At 52.4% G+C, this 18110-nt stretch overlaps 1 protein-coding gene across 2 annotated transcripts in view; it reads right to left on the reverse strand.

The window, feature by feature from the left end:
- Window positions 1-520: 520 nt before the first annotated feature.
- The window catches only part of RAB3C (RAB3C, member RAS oncogene family), a 43615-nt gene continuing 26025 nt past the window's right edge, over window positions 521-18110 (reverse strand). For both annotated transcript variants that reach the window (XM_029072581.2, XM_029072575.2), the window contains exons 3-5: window positions 17945-18063; window positions 4601-4725; window positions 521-1900 (exon numbers count right to left, since the gene is read on the reverse strand). In XM_029072581.2, the coding sequence (XP_028928414.1) occupies window positions 1701-1900; window positions 4601-4725; window positions 17945-18063 (444 nt within the window). In that variant the 3' untranslated portion in view covers window positions 521-1700. The remainder of the gene's footprint in view (window positions 1901-4600; window positions 4726-17944; window positions 18064-18110) is intronic.

The raw sequence follows: 18110 nt of genomic DNA on the forward strand, positions 1-18110 counted from the left end.
TGTGTGTGTGTGTGTGTGTGAGCACACGTTTGTGCATATGGGTGTGTGTGTGTGTGTGTGCGCGCGCACAAGCCTGCAATCTTCCTCCCCTTCCCTTCATGCCTGAGTACGGGGGCCGGGTGGTGCCAGTCCTTGCTTTCCATTTAGAGTGTGACCTCACAGAAGGCAGAAGCCCATCTCCATCAATGCAACCAGCCCCCACCCAGGCCCATGCTGCCACGACCAGGCAAGTGGATGGGGGTAGGCAGCGGAACAGGCCATCTGCTGTCACTTCCTCTGCCCTTTGCCCCATCCTATTTTCCAACGCGGGTCCAATTCTGGCTGCCCAGACCACTCCACACACACACACACACACACACACACACACACAGAGCCCCAGAGCGACCTTCCCTCGGGGCTGGCCCAGAGGTCGAGGGCTTTCCCTCACCTGATCATGGATAGTACAATTTCTCCCAGGGCCCCAGTGCGGGGATTCACATTTGACCAATAAACAGCACTGAAGGCAACTGAGAGGCGCACACAAAGTGAGACATGAATCTGGTCTAAAAACCAGTGACAGCTCTCCCTCCGGTGCTCCACTCCCACCCAGAATGATTTGGGAATGTATTTCCACGACCGCGTCTCCGGCCCCATCGGTGGCTTAGTCCTCTTCCCGAGAGACTCCTCTGGAACACAGCCCGTTCTCCTTCCGGTCGGGGAAAGGGAAAAGTCCAGCGTCTCTGGCGTGACACAGAATGACTCGGCGAGCTCTTCCCAGGTAGAACCTCAACATACTCCTGGAGGGGGTGGGGGGGGTTCAGATGGCGAAAACCCCAGAGGGACCAGCTCCAGAGAATCCATCCCACATGAACAAGCATCTGCTGGGGCGGACCGAGAGCTTGGCTGTCCGAGACCCGGTCGGGTGGCTGGCACATGCCAGGCGTTCCATCGCTCCCTCTGCAGACCTTCCTCCACAGAACTTCCTCACCAGAGCTTCCTCTAAACCCCGGTGCCAGTGGGACGCCAGACGTGGTTTTCCTTTTCTGGCTGCCTGTTGTTGGTCCCTCAGGAAAGAATTCTCTTCCTCCTGCTGCACCTTCTGTTGACGTGTGAAATTGGTTTCCCAACACCGAGTCACATGCTGAGTGAGAAGTGACTTTGGCCTTCCTGAGGGGTCAGTTCAAGTCCTGGAGGGGAAACAGGCTGGTCACACCGGAGGCATCTGGGAATCGGCCTTCAGCGTCGAGGGAAGCAAGTGGAGCATCTGGAAAGCCTTACTGTCCCAGGATTCCTTGAGGCCTGGGAGAGGTCGGCCACGTGAATAGGACCTGAGGACGTTGAAGCCAGAGCGGACTAGGCCAGGAGTGCTCTGTGGAGGCCCTGGCACCCACCGGACCGGTGGCACACACAACGGGGCAGAAGAACTGAAGCACGCTTAGTACAGTGCTCTGCACATAGTAAGCGCTCAATAAATACGATTGAATGAATGAATGAACGGAAGAGAGACTGAAAGAAAACTGCTGACCCGCACGTGCCCACCGCCGGGCACTGGATGAATCCAAGGTCACGAATCTTCGTACGCTGACAGAGGCATGGATGCAGCTGGCCAGAGGTGGACAAACAATGGGGTAGATCAACAAAACAGGCTGCTGGACCATTCACAGATGCTGTTTGGAGAGGACTGGGGGCGGGGCGGGGAGCGGGGGGAGCGGCCAGGGCCATTAGCAGCCGCAGCTGGAAGGCTGCGGGGGAGGGACGTCCTTTAGTCTCGTGCTCTGCTTCCCAGCGCCGGCGGCAGCAGCGATGGCGGGGTCGGCCTCCACGCTCTCGGACATCTTGTCGCAGATGATGTCCACCAGGCGCTCGAAAGTCTGCTTGACGTTGATGTTGTCCTTGGCGCTTGTTTCAAAAAACTCAAACCCTGAGGGGAAATAGATGCAGCTCGGTCACTCTTGGGCTCATCTGACACCCCTTACTCTCCTGTCTCCATCCCAGACTCTCCCCAGTGAGTGACCCAGCATGGACGTTCCTTCGTAGATCTGTTCAAACCCCTCAAGGACCTGCCTGTGCTTCCAGCTGCATAGTTCCCTGGGGCAATGGATTCCTGAAAGGTTTAGCCACCAACTTGCTTCCTGCAGTTTGTGCTGATCCTGTGTTCTTCATCCCCATTGAGGGCCCCTCACCCTGGGATGATATTAGGGAAGAGAACTGTGGGTTCGCCCTAACCCACCCCTTTTCTAGCTCTAAATTCAAAGTCTGCTCTAACTGAGCCTGTGTCAGCCCACCCTGGAGACCCCCGACTCTTCCAGTCGACCCTCGGGCAGAAGCTGCTCCTCCCCCTGAGCATTTTGCCGAAAGCTTCAGTCCTGGTTTCCAGGATTACATTTAGAAAGAAAAGTCGTAAAAATTCACAAATAATAATAATTATGGTATTTGTTAAGCACTTACTATGTGCCAAGCACTGTTCTGAGTGCTGAAGTAGATAGAGGGTAATCAGGCTGTCCCACGTGGGGTTCACAGTCTTAATCCCCATTTTACAGATGAGGTAACTGAGGCACAGAAAAGTTAAGTGACTTGCCCAAAGTCACACAGCTGACAAGTGGCAGAGCTGGGATTAGAACTCATGACCTCTTGGCTCCCAAGCCCGTGCTCTTTCCACTGAGCCACACTGCTTCTCTGTAAATGAATCCTGTAGCAACCACTAATAATGAGGGCAACACCAAATGAAATATCCAGGGACAATTCCAATTTAGTTGGTGCGCAGGCTCTCTAAGCCCCCCATTCTGGAACAACTGGGCTCTCTAGGCTCCTCCTTCTGGAACAAGTAGGATCTTTAGGCTTTCCCTTCTGGAACAACTGGGCTCTCTAAGCTTCCCCTCTGGAATGCTCACGCTCTCTAGACTCCCCTTCTGGAAGAGTTGGGCCCTCTAGGCCCCCTTTCTGCAACATCCAAATTTACTAAGCCCTCTTTTTGGAAAAACTGGAAACAGGATTGCCCGAAGTTTAACAAATGAGGAAAATTTTCTTCCAAAAATGACTTAAGATTCCCAAATGCTATTAGTACAATCAAAACTTGCATCTGCTTTGACCTTGATGATACTCTTACTGCTTTATTTTTCTATCACTGTAGGGGCGGGAAGAAAGAGCGCCTGAGTTTTACAGGAGACTTACTCCCCAGCACACAGTAAGCATTCAATAAATAGCACTGATCGATTGCTTGATTTCACCATTTCATGATCTCATCTTCAGCTTAGGAAGTTCCTAGCAGGCCCTGGGAGAATACTTCCCACCCATTTGGGAGATGAGCTGGACACTTTACTTTCAATTTTGAATATGCTGGGCTGGGCCTGAAGCTCTCTGTGGGAGGAACTGTGCTCCCACCTATGTGGATCTGAGCCTGAGCCTCTTGTCCACAGGTCAGATGAGGGTCTGAGCTCTGCCCATATCCCAGAAGGCCCACCCACCTGCCTGCTGGCCCGCCAATCCACCAGCTCGCCTGCCGGCCCAAAGCTCCACTCGTGCATTTTCTGCCTCCCACGCCCCAAGGACCACAGTCATCATCATCATTATCATCACCACCACATTGGACCAGGCACTGTGGTAGAGACAAGATTGTCAAATCAGGTATAGTCCTTAGCCCTTATGGGGCTCCCAATCTAAGAGGGAGGAAGAATAAGTATTTTATCCTCATTTTGCAGATGAGGTAACTGAGGTACAGAGGAATGGGGTGACTTGCCCAAGAACTCACAACAGACAAGTGGCCGAGCCAGGATTAGAACCCAGGTCCTCTGACTCCCAGGCCTAATCTCCTTCCACTAGGCTGTGCTGATTCTACGACATCTGCTCTCAGAGACAGATCCCGGGCAGTGGGGGGAAGCTTCTGTTGCAATCTGTGTCATAGACACCTTGGAGAGATTCCCCTCTACTTGTCCCCTCTTCATGGCTTTCGGAGAAGGTTGAGTGAGGGACCAGGGAAGAGCCAGACGAAGGGAATGGGGAAGAAGGCGCTCCCACCCGCTGGTTGCCATGACAAAGGCTGATGGTCCTGGAGCCAAAGAAATGCTCAGAAAAACACACCATCTACTCTGGATCCTGGGCCCTCTGGCAGACCAGGATGTCTCTGCCTCAGGCTCCCACCCACTGGCCAGAGACACATCCCCTTTCCTCCCACCAGGCAGAATCGCCAACTGTATGGAAATTGTATGGGCCACCCACACAAACGGCCCATCAGGCCTGAAGAAGATCTCAAGGCCCACGAACCCCGGCCGAACACCACCTCGGGGTAGTGCGGGGAAAAATCGAGATTGCTCCGCACACGGCCCAACGGCTTCAATGCCTGGAACCCGGCCCGCAGGGTGGTCGTGACTGCCACCCTGGGATAGCACTGGGAGAGATCTTGTTTGCTCCGCACACGACCCAGCGACTTCCCTGCGCGGAGCCCGGCCCCCGGGGACGCCACGGCATCGGGGGGAAACTAACAGATGACTCTATTTCCCAGAAGGGCGGGATCCAGGCCCTCGGCCCCTCGGCCCCACGGCCCAGGAGCCGCTCGACGAGCCTGGCCTCTGCTCCACGTCCCAGGAGGGGCCCGAGGCACCGCCGCCACCAGGGAGCTCCTCACCCAGCTGCTCGCCCAGGCGCCGGCCACGGTCGGAAGAGACCACCCGCTCCTCTTCCATGTCGCACTTGTTGCCGGCCAGGATGACTTGCGCATTGTCCCACGAGTATGTCTTGATCTGTGTTGACCTGGGGAGAGAAGGAAGAGGAAGGTGAAGGCAGCGGGTCACACACCAGCCTAAAGGTCCCGGAGCCCCGAGCGGAAGATAAGTGCAGGCCACAGCCCAGCCGTAGCCCCGGAGAGCAACACTCGGATGGCAGGGCGGCGGCGGTGGCAGAGACACCAGAGGCAGCTGCCTGGTTCCTCCACTCTGAGGCCCTTAGGTTGAGGGTGCCAGAAACTACTGCTTGACCAGGAGTGTCAGGACCCATTGTTTTGGTCAGGAGTACCACAGTCAATTGCTTTGGTCAGAAGAGCCACAGCCCATCGCTTTGGTCAGGAGAGCCATGGCCCATCGCTTTGGTCAGGAGAGCCACGGCCCATCTGTCCATCACTCGACCAGCTCTCCACCACCCACCTGGCCTCGCTGATCCCCTACTACAACCCAGCTTGCACTCTCCACTCCATTAATGCCAACCTACTCACTGGACCTCAAGCCTGCCTGTCTCTCCTCCGACCTCATGCTGGTGTCTGCCCTCTGTCCTAGAACTTCCTACCCCTCCTCACACCCATCAGACCACTGCTTTCCCCACCTTAAAACCCTTTCTAAAACCACATCTCCTCCAAAAGGCCTTCTCTGACAAAGCCTTCATTTCCCCACCCTATTCGCCGTCCCCTCTGCGTCGCCTGGGCTCTTGGGACTGTACCCCTTAAGCACTTGGATTCTCTCCCCAAACCCAGCCCCACATCCACCTTATGCCCTTTAATACTCACCCCACCCCAGCCCCACACCACATCTGTACATATCCTTATATTCTGCCGCTGTCCCTACCCCTACTTTATTTTAATACCTGTCTTCCCCTCTAGACTGTGAGCTCCTTGAGGGGAGGGATCATATTGTACTCTCCCAAGCACTTAGTACGGTGTTATGAATGCAGTAAGCATGCTATAAATACCACTGATTGACTGATCGGTCCTGGTACTCCTACCAGTCAATCGAGGACCAATCAATCAATCGGGAGCTCAGGGAGTGATCATCCAACCAGAAGCGCCGGGAACAATCGCCCGACCAGGAGCAGTGGGCGTGCTGCCATTTTCTTTGCACTTCCGTCCTGGAAGCGAGCAGCTCCCATTTCCCAAACCCACAGCTGGTTTTCACTGTTGGAAACCAGACAAAAATGACAGAGCCCTCCCAAGGCCCGGGTCATCCCAGCAGCACAGGGTCCACGGCTGGGACACTGACCCCATCCATCCCATCCCTCGGCGGCCCAGAGTTGGGGCTTGACAAATGCCACAGTGGTTTACATTCGTTAAGAGCGAGCTGGGCTAGAGGCTGGTTAGCTCCAGGGACAAACTCACTGCCTCAGCTTCAGCCTCGGGGGGATTCCCAGGCAAGCTGGTCATGGAGTGGTTTCCCAGACAACAGCCCGCCCCCGCCCCCCATGGGAGGGGCAGAGCAGAAGGGGTGGGAAGGGCAGCACCTGAGCCATCTGTTGCGGAGGCCCAGGACCCGTGGCAGAGAGGAGCCGGGATGCTGCCCTTCCTGGGCTTCTCCCGCCACTGATTTCCCAGTGAATTCCCTTCACTCAAACTCTGATTTCTCCCATTTGTCTCCTGTATCCCTGCTCCCCTGTGGGAAGACAGTGAGCATCATGCAGAGCTCAACTTCTCCTGCATCTGCCCTAGCAGAGCCCAACCCAGTCCAGCCCAGCTGAGCCCAACTCAGGGTAAACACTCCATGAATCTCTCAACTACAAACGTTTTTGACCCAGAGAGTCGATGGACATGCAGCATAGGCACTATCCTGGAGAAGCAGCAGACATATTGGACAGAGCACGGGCCTGGGAGTCAGAGGATCATGGCTTTTAATCCCAGCTCCGTCACTTGTCTGCTGTATGACTTTGGGTGAGTCACTTCACTTCTCTGTGCCTCAATTACCTCATCTGTAAAATGATAATTGAGACATGGGACAGGGACTGTCCAACACAATTTGCTTGTATCCACCCTAGTGCTTAGTACAGCACCTGGCACATATTTAGCGCTTAACAAATACCATCATTATTATCCCTGGCCACTGCTTTGGGGATGTGGTCTGGGTGAAGGGGGATGGCCTGGATGCTCTCTGGGCTGACCCATCCCTAGGAGACTCCCACTCTTGGCAGTGCTCTGTCCAGGCCCTTCCTCAGCCTCAGGTGCCCACAGTCTCCCCCAAATGCAAAGTCAGGGTTCCACACCCAGAGGCACCCCATAAAAACCAGTTGGGGTTGGGGGGCACTCTCAGGACTCCACACACAAAGGTATTCCATATAAAACAAATAGGGTTAGGGTTTAGGCAAAGTTGAGGCTCCACAGATAGAGGCATCCCACACATGCCACTGATCGGCTGTTGGGCATGAGGGTGGGGTAACACAGTCCCAGACTCCAATGCCTTCTCTGGAGCTACTAGAATCTTCATCCAAGGAAGCTCCATGCATGTACATGCATACACATGCACACTGCTTTATCCTAGCCATCAATCAGTACGTGCAGAGCACTGTACTGAGCGCTTGGGAGAGTTTGATGTAACAAAGTTGGTAGACACTTTCCGTGCCCACAAGGAGCTTCAGTCTAGCTTACACCATTTACTCACACCCAAACATGCATGCACACACTTTACCCTGAGTTGCTACCTACGTACACACAAACACACATAGCTTTGTCCTGTTACCACCCACACACATGCACACAAATATGTGGGCATATACAGGCACGAGCACACATATAGACACACATGCACACACCCTGCAGATACAATACTCTTCTATCTCCCCTCCTCCTTTCGCTGGCTGCCCCTGGATTTGCATTCTTTATTCCCTCACCCTCAGTCCCACAGCATTTATGTCCTTATCTGTAATTTTTTTCTATTAATGCCTGTCTCCCATTCTAGCCTGAAAAATGATAATAATAATAATAATAATAATAATGTTGGTATTTGTTAAGCGCTTACTATGTGCCGAGCACTGTTCTAAGCGCTGGGGTAGACACAGGGGAATCAGGTTGTCCCACGTGGGGCTCACAGTCTTAATCCCCATTTTACAGATGAGGTAACTGAGGCACCGAGAAGTTAAGTGACTTGCCCAAAGTCACACAGCTGACAAGTGGTAGAGCCGGGGTTCGAACCCATGACCTCTGACTCCAAAGCCCGTGCTCTTTCCAGTGAGCCACGCTGCTTCTCAATTATGGTATAGCGCTCACTATGTGCAAGGCATGGACTAAGCACACAGAGTGGATACAAGCAAATTGGGTAGGACACAGTGCCTGTCCTACGTGGGGCTCACAGTCTCTAAACTCCTCATGAGCAGGGAACCAACTCTGTTGTATTATACTCTCCCAAGTGCTTAGTACGGTGCTCTGCACACAGTATGCGCTCAATAAATACAATGGATTGATCGATTGATTGCCGCCTTCCCCGCCCCTGCCTTCCCCCAACCCCTGGTGCAGCCTGGGTGGACTTCGGGAGATCTGCAGGCCTGGCTGGAGGGGTCTGGAGTTAGTAAAACCATTCTGTTGTGTAGCCTGGGTGGGGTGTGACCACATCTCCCACACTGGAGACCGGCTGTTGTGCGGGTGATTCAGGGCGAATCACAATGACGTTAATGATGTCCGCTGTCACCATGGCAACCCCGCTCCTACCCCCTCAAGTCTGAGCGCACACAGCTTGGTGCAGGGTGGGGTGGGGCGGGTCATAGTGCTGCAGGGCAGGCAGCGACAGCAGCCTCCTTCAGACACACTGAACCCTGAGAGTGTTCAGAGGGGAGGAGGGCAGGCTTTCCTTAGGGGCCGGACCGGTTATCAGTAAAAGGACGACACACTCTGGGCATGCAGAGCCCTTAGAGAAGACGGAGGAAAAAGGAATCAAAGGCAATGACTCGTCCTCTTCCTCCTCATTCTCTTCCTTGGGGTGGTACCACCGGGGTTTACTGGCCAGCCTTGACGGCATTGCACTGTACTAGGCACTTGGCAGATACAACAAAAGCAGAAGGCTCGGGCTCGGACCACAAAGAGCTTCCATTTTTATATTCAGATCACGATCCTCATCCACCATATCATCATCCTGAGTGCAGAGAGCGGCAGCGGGCCCCCACCGTGTGCAGGGATTCTAGAAATCTCCAGAAAGCTGGGGTTAGGGAGAGAGAGAAGGCGAAACAGAAACTCTCCCCTGGACAACCATGGGGAGCTGCTCGCCCAGGCCCACACGTCCCCGCTCCGTGCAGCTACGTGGGGCCGGACTGGGCCAAGCTGCCGGGGGCTGAACTGGCCTGGAAAGGCAGGTTCCTTCTGCGCACTCCCATCAGCAATCCCCGATACCGTTTCGATCTCGTCGTCAACCCCTTGCTCACATCCTCCCTTCTCCTTCGTGTCCATCAGTCCACACTCTCCCCAACTTCAAAGCCCTCTTAAAAATCAAACCTCTTCCAAGAGGCTTCCCCCGACAGGGCTCTGATTTTTCCCATTCGCCCTCCATTTTACGTCACCTCTGCCCTTCCAACTGCACCCCTTTAGGGCTTGATATTCACCACATCCCCAGCCCTGCAGCACTGATGTGTGATATATACTCTCCCATTCCCCCATTAGCAATTTATTTCAATATCTCTCTTCCCAACTAGGTCTGGAGCTCCCTAAGGACAGAGAACATGTCTACCAACTCCATTGTAAAGTTCTCTCCCAAGTGCCTATTACAGTGGCCAGCACTCAGTAAGGGCTCAATAAATACCACTGATTGACGGATTGATCTAGACAAGCATCTGTTCAAGTGACAAATGGTTCACCTTGGAAGCCCAGAGTGCCGTTCTACTTGGAAAGATTTCTTCCCTATCTGGGGCGAAAAACGGGCCATTTCAGGGGCTGCTGGGACAGTGCTAACACAGTCCACATGACCCTGGACACAGGCCTCAGTCAGTGGACTCTTTCTCCCGCTCCAGCAGTCTCTGCCTTTCTCCTCACTGTTTAGCAGACAGGGGCCTGTAGGGGGTCTGTAAGGGATAGGGATATGGCAAAAGCAGGGGCCTGCCGGTGCTGCATTTTACCCCCAAGTGGAATCCATCAATCAATCAGTGGTATTTATTGAGTGGTTACTGTGTGCCGAGCATGGTATTAAGCGCTTGGGGGAGGACAAGACAGCAGAGATGGTAGACACGTGTCTTTCCCAGGAATCTTGTTCAGTGACGCTCTGGGCGAAAACAAGCAAACTGAATCTTTCACATCCTGAAGGAGGCTGGCAGGCAGGAGGCCAGGGTGCCGTGTTCTCCAGATCCATGTTCTTTCCCCAGGAATCCAGTGTGTCCTGAGGGAGGCTGGCGGGCGGGAGCCAGAATGCTGCATCCTCCGACTCCACGTCCTCTCTTTGGGAATCCACCGTGTCCTGAGGGAGGCCAGGTGCTGCATTCTCCAGCTCCATGTTCTCTGGCACCGTGTCTTCTGCCTGGGAATCCACTGTGTCCTTAGGATGGCTGCCAGGCAGGAGGCCGGGGCACTGGGTTCTCTGGCTCTGTGTTCTCTCCCTGGGAATCCACAGTGAACTGAGGGAGGACGATGGGCAGGAGGCTGAAGTGCTGCGATATCGAGCTCCATTTTCTCTCTCTCCAGGAATCCACCATGTCCTTAAGGAGGCTGGTGGGTGGGAGGCCAGGCCACTGCATTCTTCAGCTTCATGTGCTCCGGCTCTGTGTTCTCTCCTCGGGAATCCTCCGTGTCCCACGAGAGGCTTGGTGGGCAGGAGGCCGGGGCGCTACATCCTTCAGCGCTTTCCAGGCAAGGAGCCGAGTCTCGGGCCTGCCACAGGCACTGGCTCCTCTCCCTAGCAGCACTCCTGAGCTGAGCCTATCCTCCCACTCCAACCATCCACTCTCTGCCCCTGTAATTCCATACTAACTTACCTGTAACCAGAACAGAGAACCACAGAGGACAAGCCTTCAGATGTTCGCAGTGGGGGCTCAAGACAAATTTTCCCTTTGGCCCTGGAAGAGCAGCCTGCCTAAGCACCATGGAGTGTGCGCTGAATCTGAAATCCAGTCGTCTCCTGGTCGGGATCAAATTGAGAACATGGTGGTTTTGAAACACTGGAAACCAATCATTTAGGTTAGTTTCCAGTCCATGTCAAGGATGCGGTGACTCGCCATTTCCTTAGGCAGCCCAGGCGGGACTGAAACCAATCAATCAAGCCATTGTATTTACTGAGTGTTTAGGGTGTAGGGCACTGTCCTAAGCACCTGGGAGAATACAGTATAACAGAGTTGGTAGATACTTTCCCTGTCCACAGGGAGTTTACATTCTAGAGTGGGAGATGGTCATTAAAATGAATTATGGCTATGTATACCAATGCTGTGGGGCTGAGAGTGGGATGAATAAAGGGTGCAGAACCAAGTGCAAGAGAGACATGAGAGAGCGAGGGAGCAGGGGACACGGAGACTTGGTCGGGGAAGGCCTCTTGGAGGAGATGTGATTTTAATAAGGCTTTGAAGGTGGGGGAGAGTGACCGTCTGTAGTATGTGAAGGTGAAGGGAGTTACTGGCCAGAAGGAGGATGTGGGAGAAGGGGTTGGAGGCAAGATGGATAAGAACAAGATACAGTGAGTAGGTAGGCATTAGAGGAGTGAAGTGAGTGTGCTAGATTGTAGTAGGAAATCAAAGAGGTAAGATAAGAAGAGATCAGGAGATTGAGTGTTTTAAAGCTGATGGCAAGGAGTTTCTGTTTGATGCAGAGATGGATGGGCAATCCCTGGAGGTTTTTGAGGGGTGGGGAAACATGGATTGAACGGTTCCACAGAAAAATGAATCTTGCAGCAGAGTGACGTAAAGACTGGAGTGGGGAGAGACAAGAGGCAGGAAGATCAGCCAAGATTTTGATTCAGTAGTCAAGGTGGGATCAGATAAGTGCTTGGATCAATGTAGCAGCAGTTTGGATGGAGAGGAAAATGTGTATTTTAGCTATGTTGTGATGGTAGAGCAGGCAGAATTTGGTGACAGATCGACTATGAGAGAGACGAATTAAGGCTAATTTCAAGGTTACAGGCTTGTGAGGGAGGGAGAGTGGTGGTGCTGTCTAAAGTGATGGGAAAGTCATGGGGAAGACAGGGTTTGTGTGGGAATTTGAGTTGTTTTGAACATGTTAAGTTTGAGGTGTTAGTGGGACATCCAAGTAAAAATGTCCTGAAGGCAAATGAAAATGCAAGACTGCAGGAGAGGAGAAGGATCAGGGTTGGAAAGGTGGATTTGGGAATAATAATAATAATGATATTTGTTAAGTGCTTACTATGTGCCAAGCACTGTTCTAAGCACTGGGGTAGATACACGGTAATCAGGTTGTTCCTCGTGGGACACACAGTCTTAAACCCCATTTTACAGATGAGGTAATTGAGGCCCAGAGAAGTCAAAGTCACATAGCTGATAAGTGGCGGAGTCGGGATTGGAACCCATGACCTCTGACTCCCAACCCCGTGCTCGTTCCACTAAACCACACTGCTTAGAGGTGGTCGTTGAAGCCATGGGAGAGAATTAACTCTCCAACAAAGTGGGTGTAGAGAGAGAGAATAGAGGGGGACCTAGAACTGAGCCTCAAGGGACTCCCCACTGTTAGAGGGTGGGAGGCAGAGGAAGAACCTGTGAAAGAGATTGCAATGGTATGGCCAGAGAGATAGGAGGAATACCAGGAGAGGACAGGGTCAGTGAGGCCAAAGTTAGATAACGTTTCCAGGAGAAGAAAATGATCCACAATTTTGAAGGCAGCCGAGAGGCCGAGCTGATTAGGAAGGAATACAGGCCATTGGATTTGGCATAGAGGACATCATAGGTGACCTTAGGAGAGAGCAGTTTCTGTGAACTGGAGGTGGAGAGAGCCCAGACTGAAGGGGGTCAAGGAGTGAATTGAAGGAGAGGAAGTGGAGGCAGCAGGTGTACAAAACTTGCTCAAGAAGGTTGGCGAGGCATGGTAGGAGGAAGTTGGGGCAATAACTGGAGGGACCCATGGGATGAAGGGAGGGGTCTGTTTCAGAAAGGGGAGACATGAGCACGTTTGAAAGCAGGGGAGAAGAAGCCACTGGAGAGTGAATGGTTGAAGATGGAAATTGGTGAAGGAAGAAGGGAGGGGGCAAGTGTTTTGATAAGGGGCAAAGAGATGGTGTTGGAGGGACAGATGAAGGAGGTGGGAGAGGAGGTGGGAGATCTCCTCTTGAGATGCTGCTGGAAAAGACGGGAGACAAAGAAGGGGTAGGAGGAGAGAGGGAATAGAAAAGTGCAGGGGAGGAGCTGCCCCAAATCTACCTCCTGTTGGTTGGCAGGGCCAGGATCTTGTCAGTCAATCGTATTTATCGAATGCTTAATGCCGAGCACACAGCAAAGCCAGAATTAGAACCCAGGACCTTCTGATTTCCAGGCCCGTGCCCAAGCACTGTACTAAGCACTTGGGAGAGTACAATATAACAGTAAATACAGTCCTTGCCCTTAACGAGCTTACATTGGGTCAGCACACTGCAGGGTCAACCTCCCTGCTGTAGAGTGGGTGGAATAATAATAATAATGATGTCGGTATTCATTAAGCGCTTATTAGGTGCCGAGCACTGTTCTAAGCACTGGGGAAAATACAGGGTAATCGGGTTGTCCCACGTGGGGCTCACACACTTTTAATCCCCATTTTACAGATGAGGGAACTGAGGCACAGAGAAGTTAAGTGACTTGCCCACAGCTGACAAGTGGCGGAGCCGGGAGTCGAACTCATGACCTCTGACTCCGAAGCCCAGGCTCTTTCTACTGAGCCACGCTGTTGTGTCGCTAATCACAGTGGGCCACCGAGCTTCCCGGGGACTCCTACTCACTCGACCCGAGGGCCTTTCGGGGCTCACTTCGAAAACGCCAACGCTCCCTAAGGCTCTAAGCACTTTTCTGGACGCCCACTGTGTGCACGGAGCTGTCCTGAGTGCCCACGGTGCTGTCCTGGGTGCTGCTCTGAGCGCTGTCCTGGGTATCGTGAGGGGCACCTAAAGCGTGAAGGGTGTTGTCCCGGGCACGGTACTGAGAGCCCATTGGGCCTTTTCTCCGCTGAGTGCTGTGTCGGGTGCTTGGGATGCACACGAAGCATGACCCCTACCCTCTGGAAATCTACAGTCTAAAAGGGAAGGGGAGCAGACAGAAATTGAGGAACGTGTGGAGATGACAGCGTAAGAAGAAACATCGTAATGCACCGGCTAACAGACGCTGAATGTTGCTGAGGGGGCCGGAGGGAAGGCGTGTCTGAGATGACCAGAGCTTCCACAGCTGTTTCCATAGGAATTCCATGGGACTCCCAGTGGATTCCCTTTAGATTCTATGGGGTTCCTCCTCTGCCTAAGTTGGCATCCCCTAACTCCGCTCAGGCCTGGCTCCCCTTCTAGTCTCCATCTACACCCACTCCCTTGGAGAATTCATTCGCTCCCACTGCTTCAACTACCATCTCTAGGTAGATGATTTCCAAATCTTCAACTCCAGACCTGACCCCTCTCCTTCTCTGCAGGCTCACATTTCCTCATAATAATAGTAATAATAATAACGATGATATCTTAATAATGATGGTATTTGTTAAGCACTTACTAGGTGTCAAGCACTGTTTTAAGCGCTAGGGTAGATAGAAGCTAATCGGGTTGGACACAGCTGCTGTCTGTCATTGGACTCATACTCTTAATCCACATTTGACGGATGAGGTGACTGAGGCATTGAGAAGTGAAGTCACTTGCCCAAGACCATACAGAAGACAAGTGGCAGAGCCAGAATTAGAACCCAGGACCTTCTGATTTCCAGGCCCGTGCTCTATCCACTAGGCCACGCTGCCAAACCATCTTGACTACCACATCGGAATCCTTGCTTACCTCCCTGCCACCTGGGTCTCGCCACGCCGCTCCATACCTCATTCTGCTGCCTGCATAATTCTCTAAAAAAAAATGTTCACCATCTCTCCACTTGTCCAGAACTTCCAGTGGTTGTCCAACCACCTCTACCACTAGAAACTCCTTACTCTGAAGCACACAAACACCTTGTTCCCTCCTCTTGCCACAATGATTTCTACTACATTTCAGCCCGCTCTCTTCACTCTTCTAATGTTAACCTACTCACTGTTCCCCAATCTCACCTACCTCACTGCCGACCCTTTACCCTTATCCTGCCTCTGGCCTGGAACTCCCTTCTCCCCACTTTCAAAGCCTTCGTAAAATCACATCTCCTCCAAGAGGCCTTCCCCAACTAGGCTCTCATTTCCCCTACTGCCCTCTCCCTTCTGAGTCACCTTGCACTGGGATTTGTACCTTTTAAGCGCTTGATATTCACCCGTCTTCAGCCCCACAACACTTAGGTACATAGCCCTAATTTCCTAGTGGAAAAAGCAAGGCCCTGGGAGTCAGAGGCCTTGACTTCTAATTTCTGCTCCACCACTTTTGTCTGTTATGTGACCTTGGGTAAATTAACTTCTCTGTGCTTCAGTTAGCTAATCTGTAAAATGGGGATTAAAGCTGTGGGCCCCATGCGGGACATGGACTGTGTCCAACCTCAGTAGCTTGTATCTACCCCAGTGCTTAGCACAATGCTTAAAAAAAGGTTCTGCAAGATAAGCAAACCTCCTAACAGCAATCAAAACATTTGCTGTAGATAATGATCAGACACGCACACCACTAGCTGTGTTTTGGAAAGAACAAACTGGCGACTAGAACATCATGTACCTATAACACCAATTATTACCCACAATAAATAATTTAAGGTCAGGGACAATCAGCCATCTGCTGGGGAAAGGAGCCGCGGGTCAGGAAAGCAACGGCTTAGTTTGAGCCTGATGTAGCTTGGCTGTCTGTGGTGGGAAGCGTACAGAGTTACACCACCAAGCCCCGAGGATCAACAACACCGCTCTGTTTGAAGAGCAGATTTGCAGCAATTCATTCAGAGTCAACCCGCCTTCATTTCCTCCATAATCCATGCAGGGTTTCAGATATCATCAAAGACAGTGCCTCCCAAATCTGCTGCTACAATACCTGTAATTAACTCTCTAATTATTAGCCAACCCATACCCACTCCTGCTGCTGGTGGTTGCTGCTGCTGCTCCTGTCCGGGCTAAGAGAGAGCCAGGTAAGGCACGCAGCTCAAACTTCAGTGTCTCTGGTGGAAGCGAAAATGTCGAGCCCCCAGAGTGGCATCCAGTGAGAGATGGCAGCGATTACTAAAGGATGGGACTGGTCAGCTGGAAATGGAGTAGGCTTTTCTCATGAGGCAACAGCTCACTAAAGGCTGACTTGTTTGCCCGGCAACAGTTGATGGCCCAAAATGTAATCAACAAAATTTTTGCCAGAATTTCAAACTTGCATATCTTGAAGGTGGGGATTAGGAGTACTAAATCTATGGTATTCTCCCAAGTGCTCTGAACCAAGCTCTGCACAGAGTAAGTGCTCTGGCAATACTATTGACCAATTAGTTAACACTTCATTAGCTATAGAAGAGAGCACAGAAACAGTTTTTCCCTTTGAAGTGAATTCAACCCATGTGTGTGTGTGCATGTGTGCAGATGCACAGAGGTGAGAGAACTCAGGGGCCTTGGAACAACATTTGTGCTCCCATATCCTTTCCAAAAAGGCTTTCCAAGGGTGCTTTCCTCACGGGAGACACAGGAGCCTGCTTCTCATTTTAAGTCCAGGGCTCCCTCTCCCTCAGTTTCCCAGGTCAAAGGGCCTTCCTGACACGTCTGGACCATCTGAGCCTCAAGCAGGCACCAAAGTTAGAGCTCCAAATGTGTTATTTTTATAGACACCTTAAAAGTAACAACACATTAATTAGATAATCAAATAGAATAGAACACCAACCCACAACACCTTTCCACCTTCCCGAAAGGTTCCTTGTCCAGATGCTTTTCTGGCCCCATCCCCTCTTCTCTCAGTGAGTGCCTCATTCCAGCCGTACCCTCTCCAGAGTTACGGATGCCAGGGGTGGACCTGCTGTAGAGTCATGTGATCGTTTCTCCCCTTCAGGGATATGAGCTTCGCTCCTCTGGAACTCAACTCTGGAGCCAGAACCTCATGGGGGTCCTAACCCCCCAGGATTGCATCTCAGATCTCTCTCCGCACCCTGTGACCCCAGGGCACAACCCAGTGCCTGACACTGTCCGGGAGCCCATGGCGATCGACCTCAACCAGAGTCCATGGCGACCGACCGTAGCCGGGAGTCCGTGGCACTCCAACTCAGCCGGGGGCCCGCAGTGACTGACCTCTGCCAGAGCTCGGCTCACCCTCTCAAACCTACCTCTCCGCCAGAATTCCCTGCACCTGAGCTGAGAGAGGAACTGTCTGGAATCTGATAGTCAGAGACCACCAGCATCATCAAACACACTCGTTCTCCACTCCCATAGCAAACCAGATGTTTTAACTCCATATTCTGTGTTGGCCAAAGGGTTGTCGGCTGGGTCGGAGTTTCACCTCCCCAAGCCTGGAAAGTCCAGTTCCCCAAGACCAGGTCTAGATGCGTTCATCTCACTAGTCTAACCCAGGTGGCTCTGACGTCCTCTTGGTCCTAGTCCCAAATTCATCCATTCAATCAAATTTATTAAGCACTTAATGTGTGCAAAGCACTGTACTAAGTGTTTGGGAAAGAACAACACAACAATAGACAGTGACAATCCCTGCCCACAGTGAGCTCAAAGTCTAGAGGGGGGAGACAGATATCAATACAAATAAATAGAATTACAGATACATACATAAGTGCTATGGGGTGGGGAGCTGGGGGAAGAGCAAAGGGGGCAAGTTAGGGCAAAGCATAAGGGAGTGGGAGATAAGGAAAAGTGAGCTTAATTTGGGAAGGCCTCCTGGAGATGTGCCTTCAATAAGGCTCTGAAGAAGGGGGGAGTAATTGTCTGTTGGATTTGAGGAGGGAGGGTGTTCCAGGCCAGAGGCAGGACGTGGGCCAGGAGTCAGGGGTGAGACAAACGAGATGGAGGTACAGTGAGAAGGTTAGCACCAGAGGAGCAAAGTATGAGAGCTGGGTTGTAGAAGGAGAGAAGTGAGGTGAGGGGGCCTGGAAGTGGAGAAGCTGCCCAGAGAAGGGGTACTCATTTTCCCTCCTGGCCCAAAGCCAACCAGGATCTACTCTGGCGCCTCAGCTCTCGGGCTGGCCTGGCCCGTGCTGGGCAGACCTCGACACCTCACGGGGCATTGTTCCACAGTCACGAGTCTGCAGGAACAGGAAGGAAATGGGGGCAGGGCCCCTCACTCACCAGTCCTGCACGGCATTGAACGACTCCTCATTGGTGATGTCGTACATTAGGATGAAGCCCATGGCGCCGCGGTAATAGGCCGTAGTGATCGTTCTGTATCTCTCCTGCCCAGCCGTGTCCTACAAGGGAAAACCAGCCAGTCAGTCAGTCAGCCAAGTTTACTGAG

The sequence above is a fragment of the Ornithorhynchus anatinus genome, chromosome 1, assembly GCF_004115215.2.
Source record: "Ornithorhynchus anatinus isolate Pmale09 chromosome 1, mOrnAna1.pri.v4, whole genome shotgun sequence".
Lineage (NCBI taxonomy): Eukaryota > Metazoa > Chordata > Mammalia > Monotremata > Ornithorhynchidae > Ornithorhynchus > Ornithorhynchus anatinus.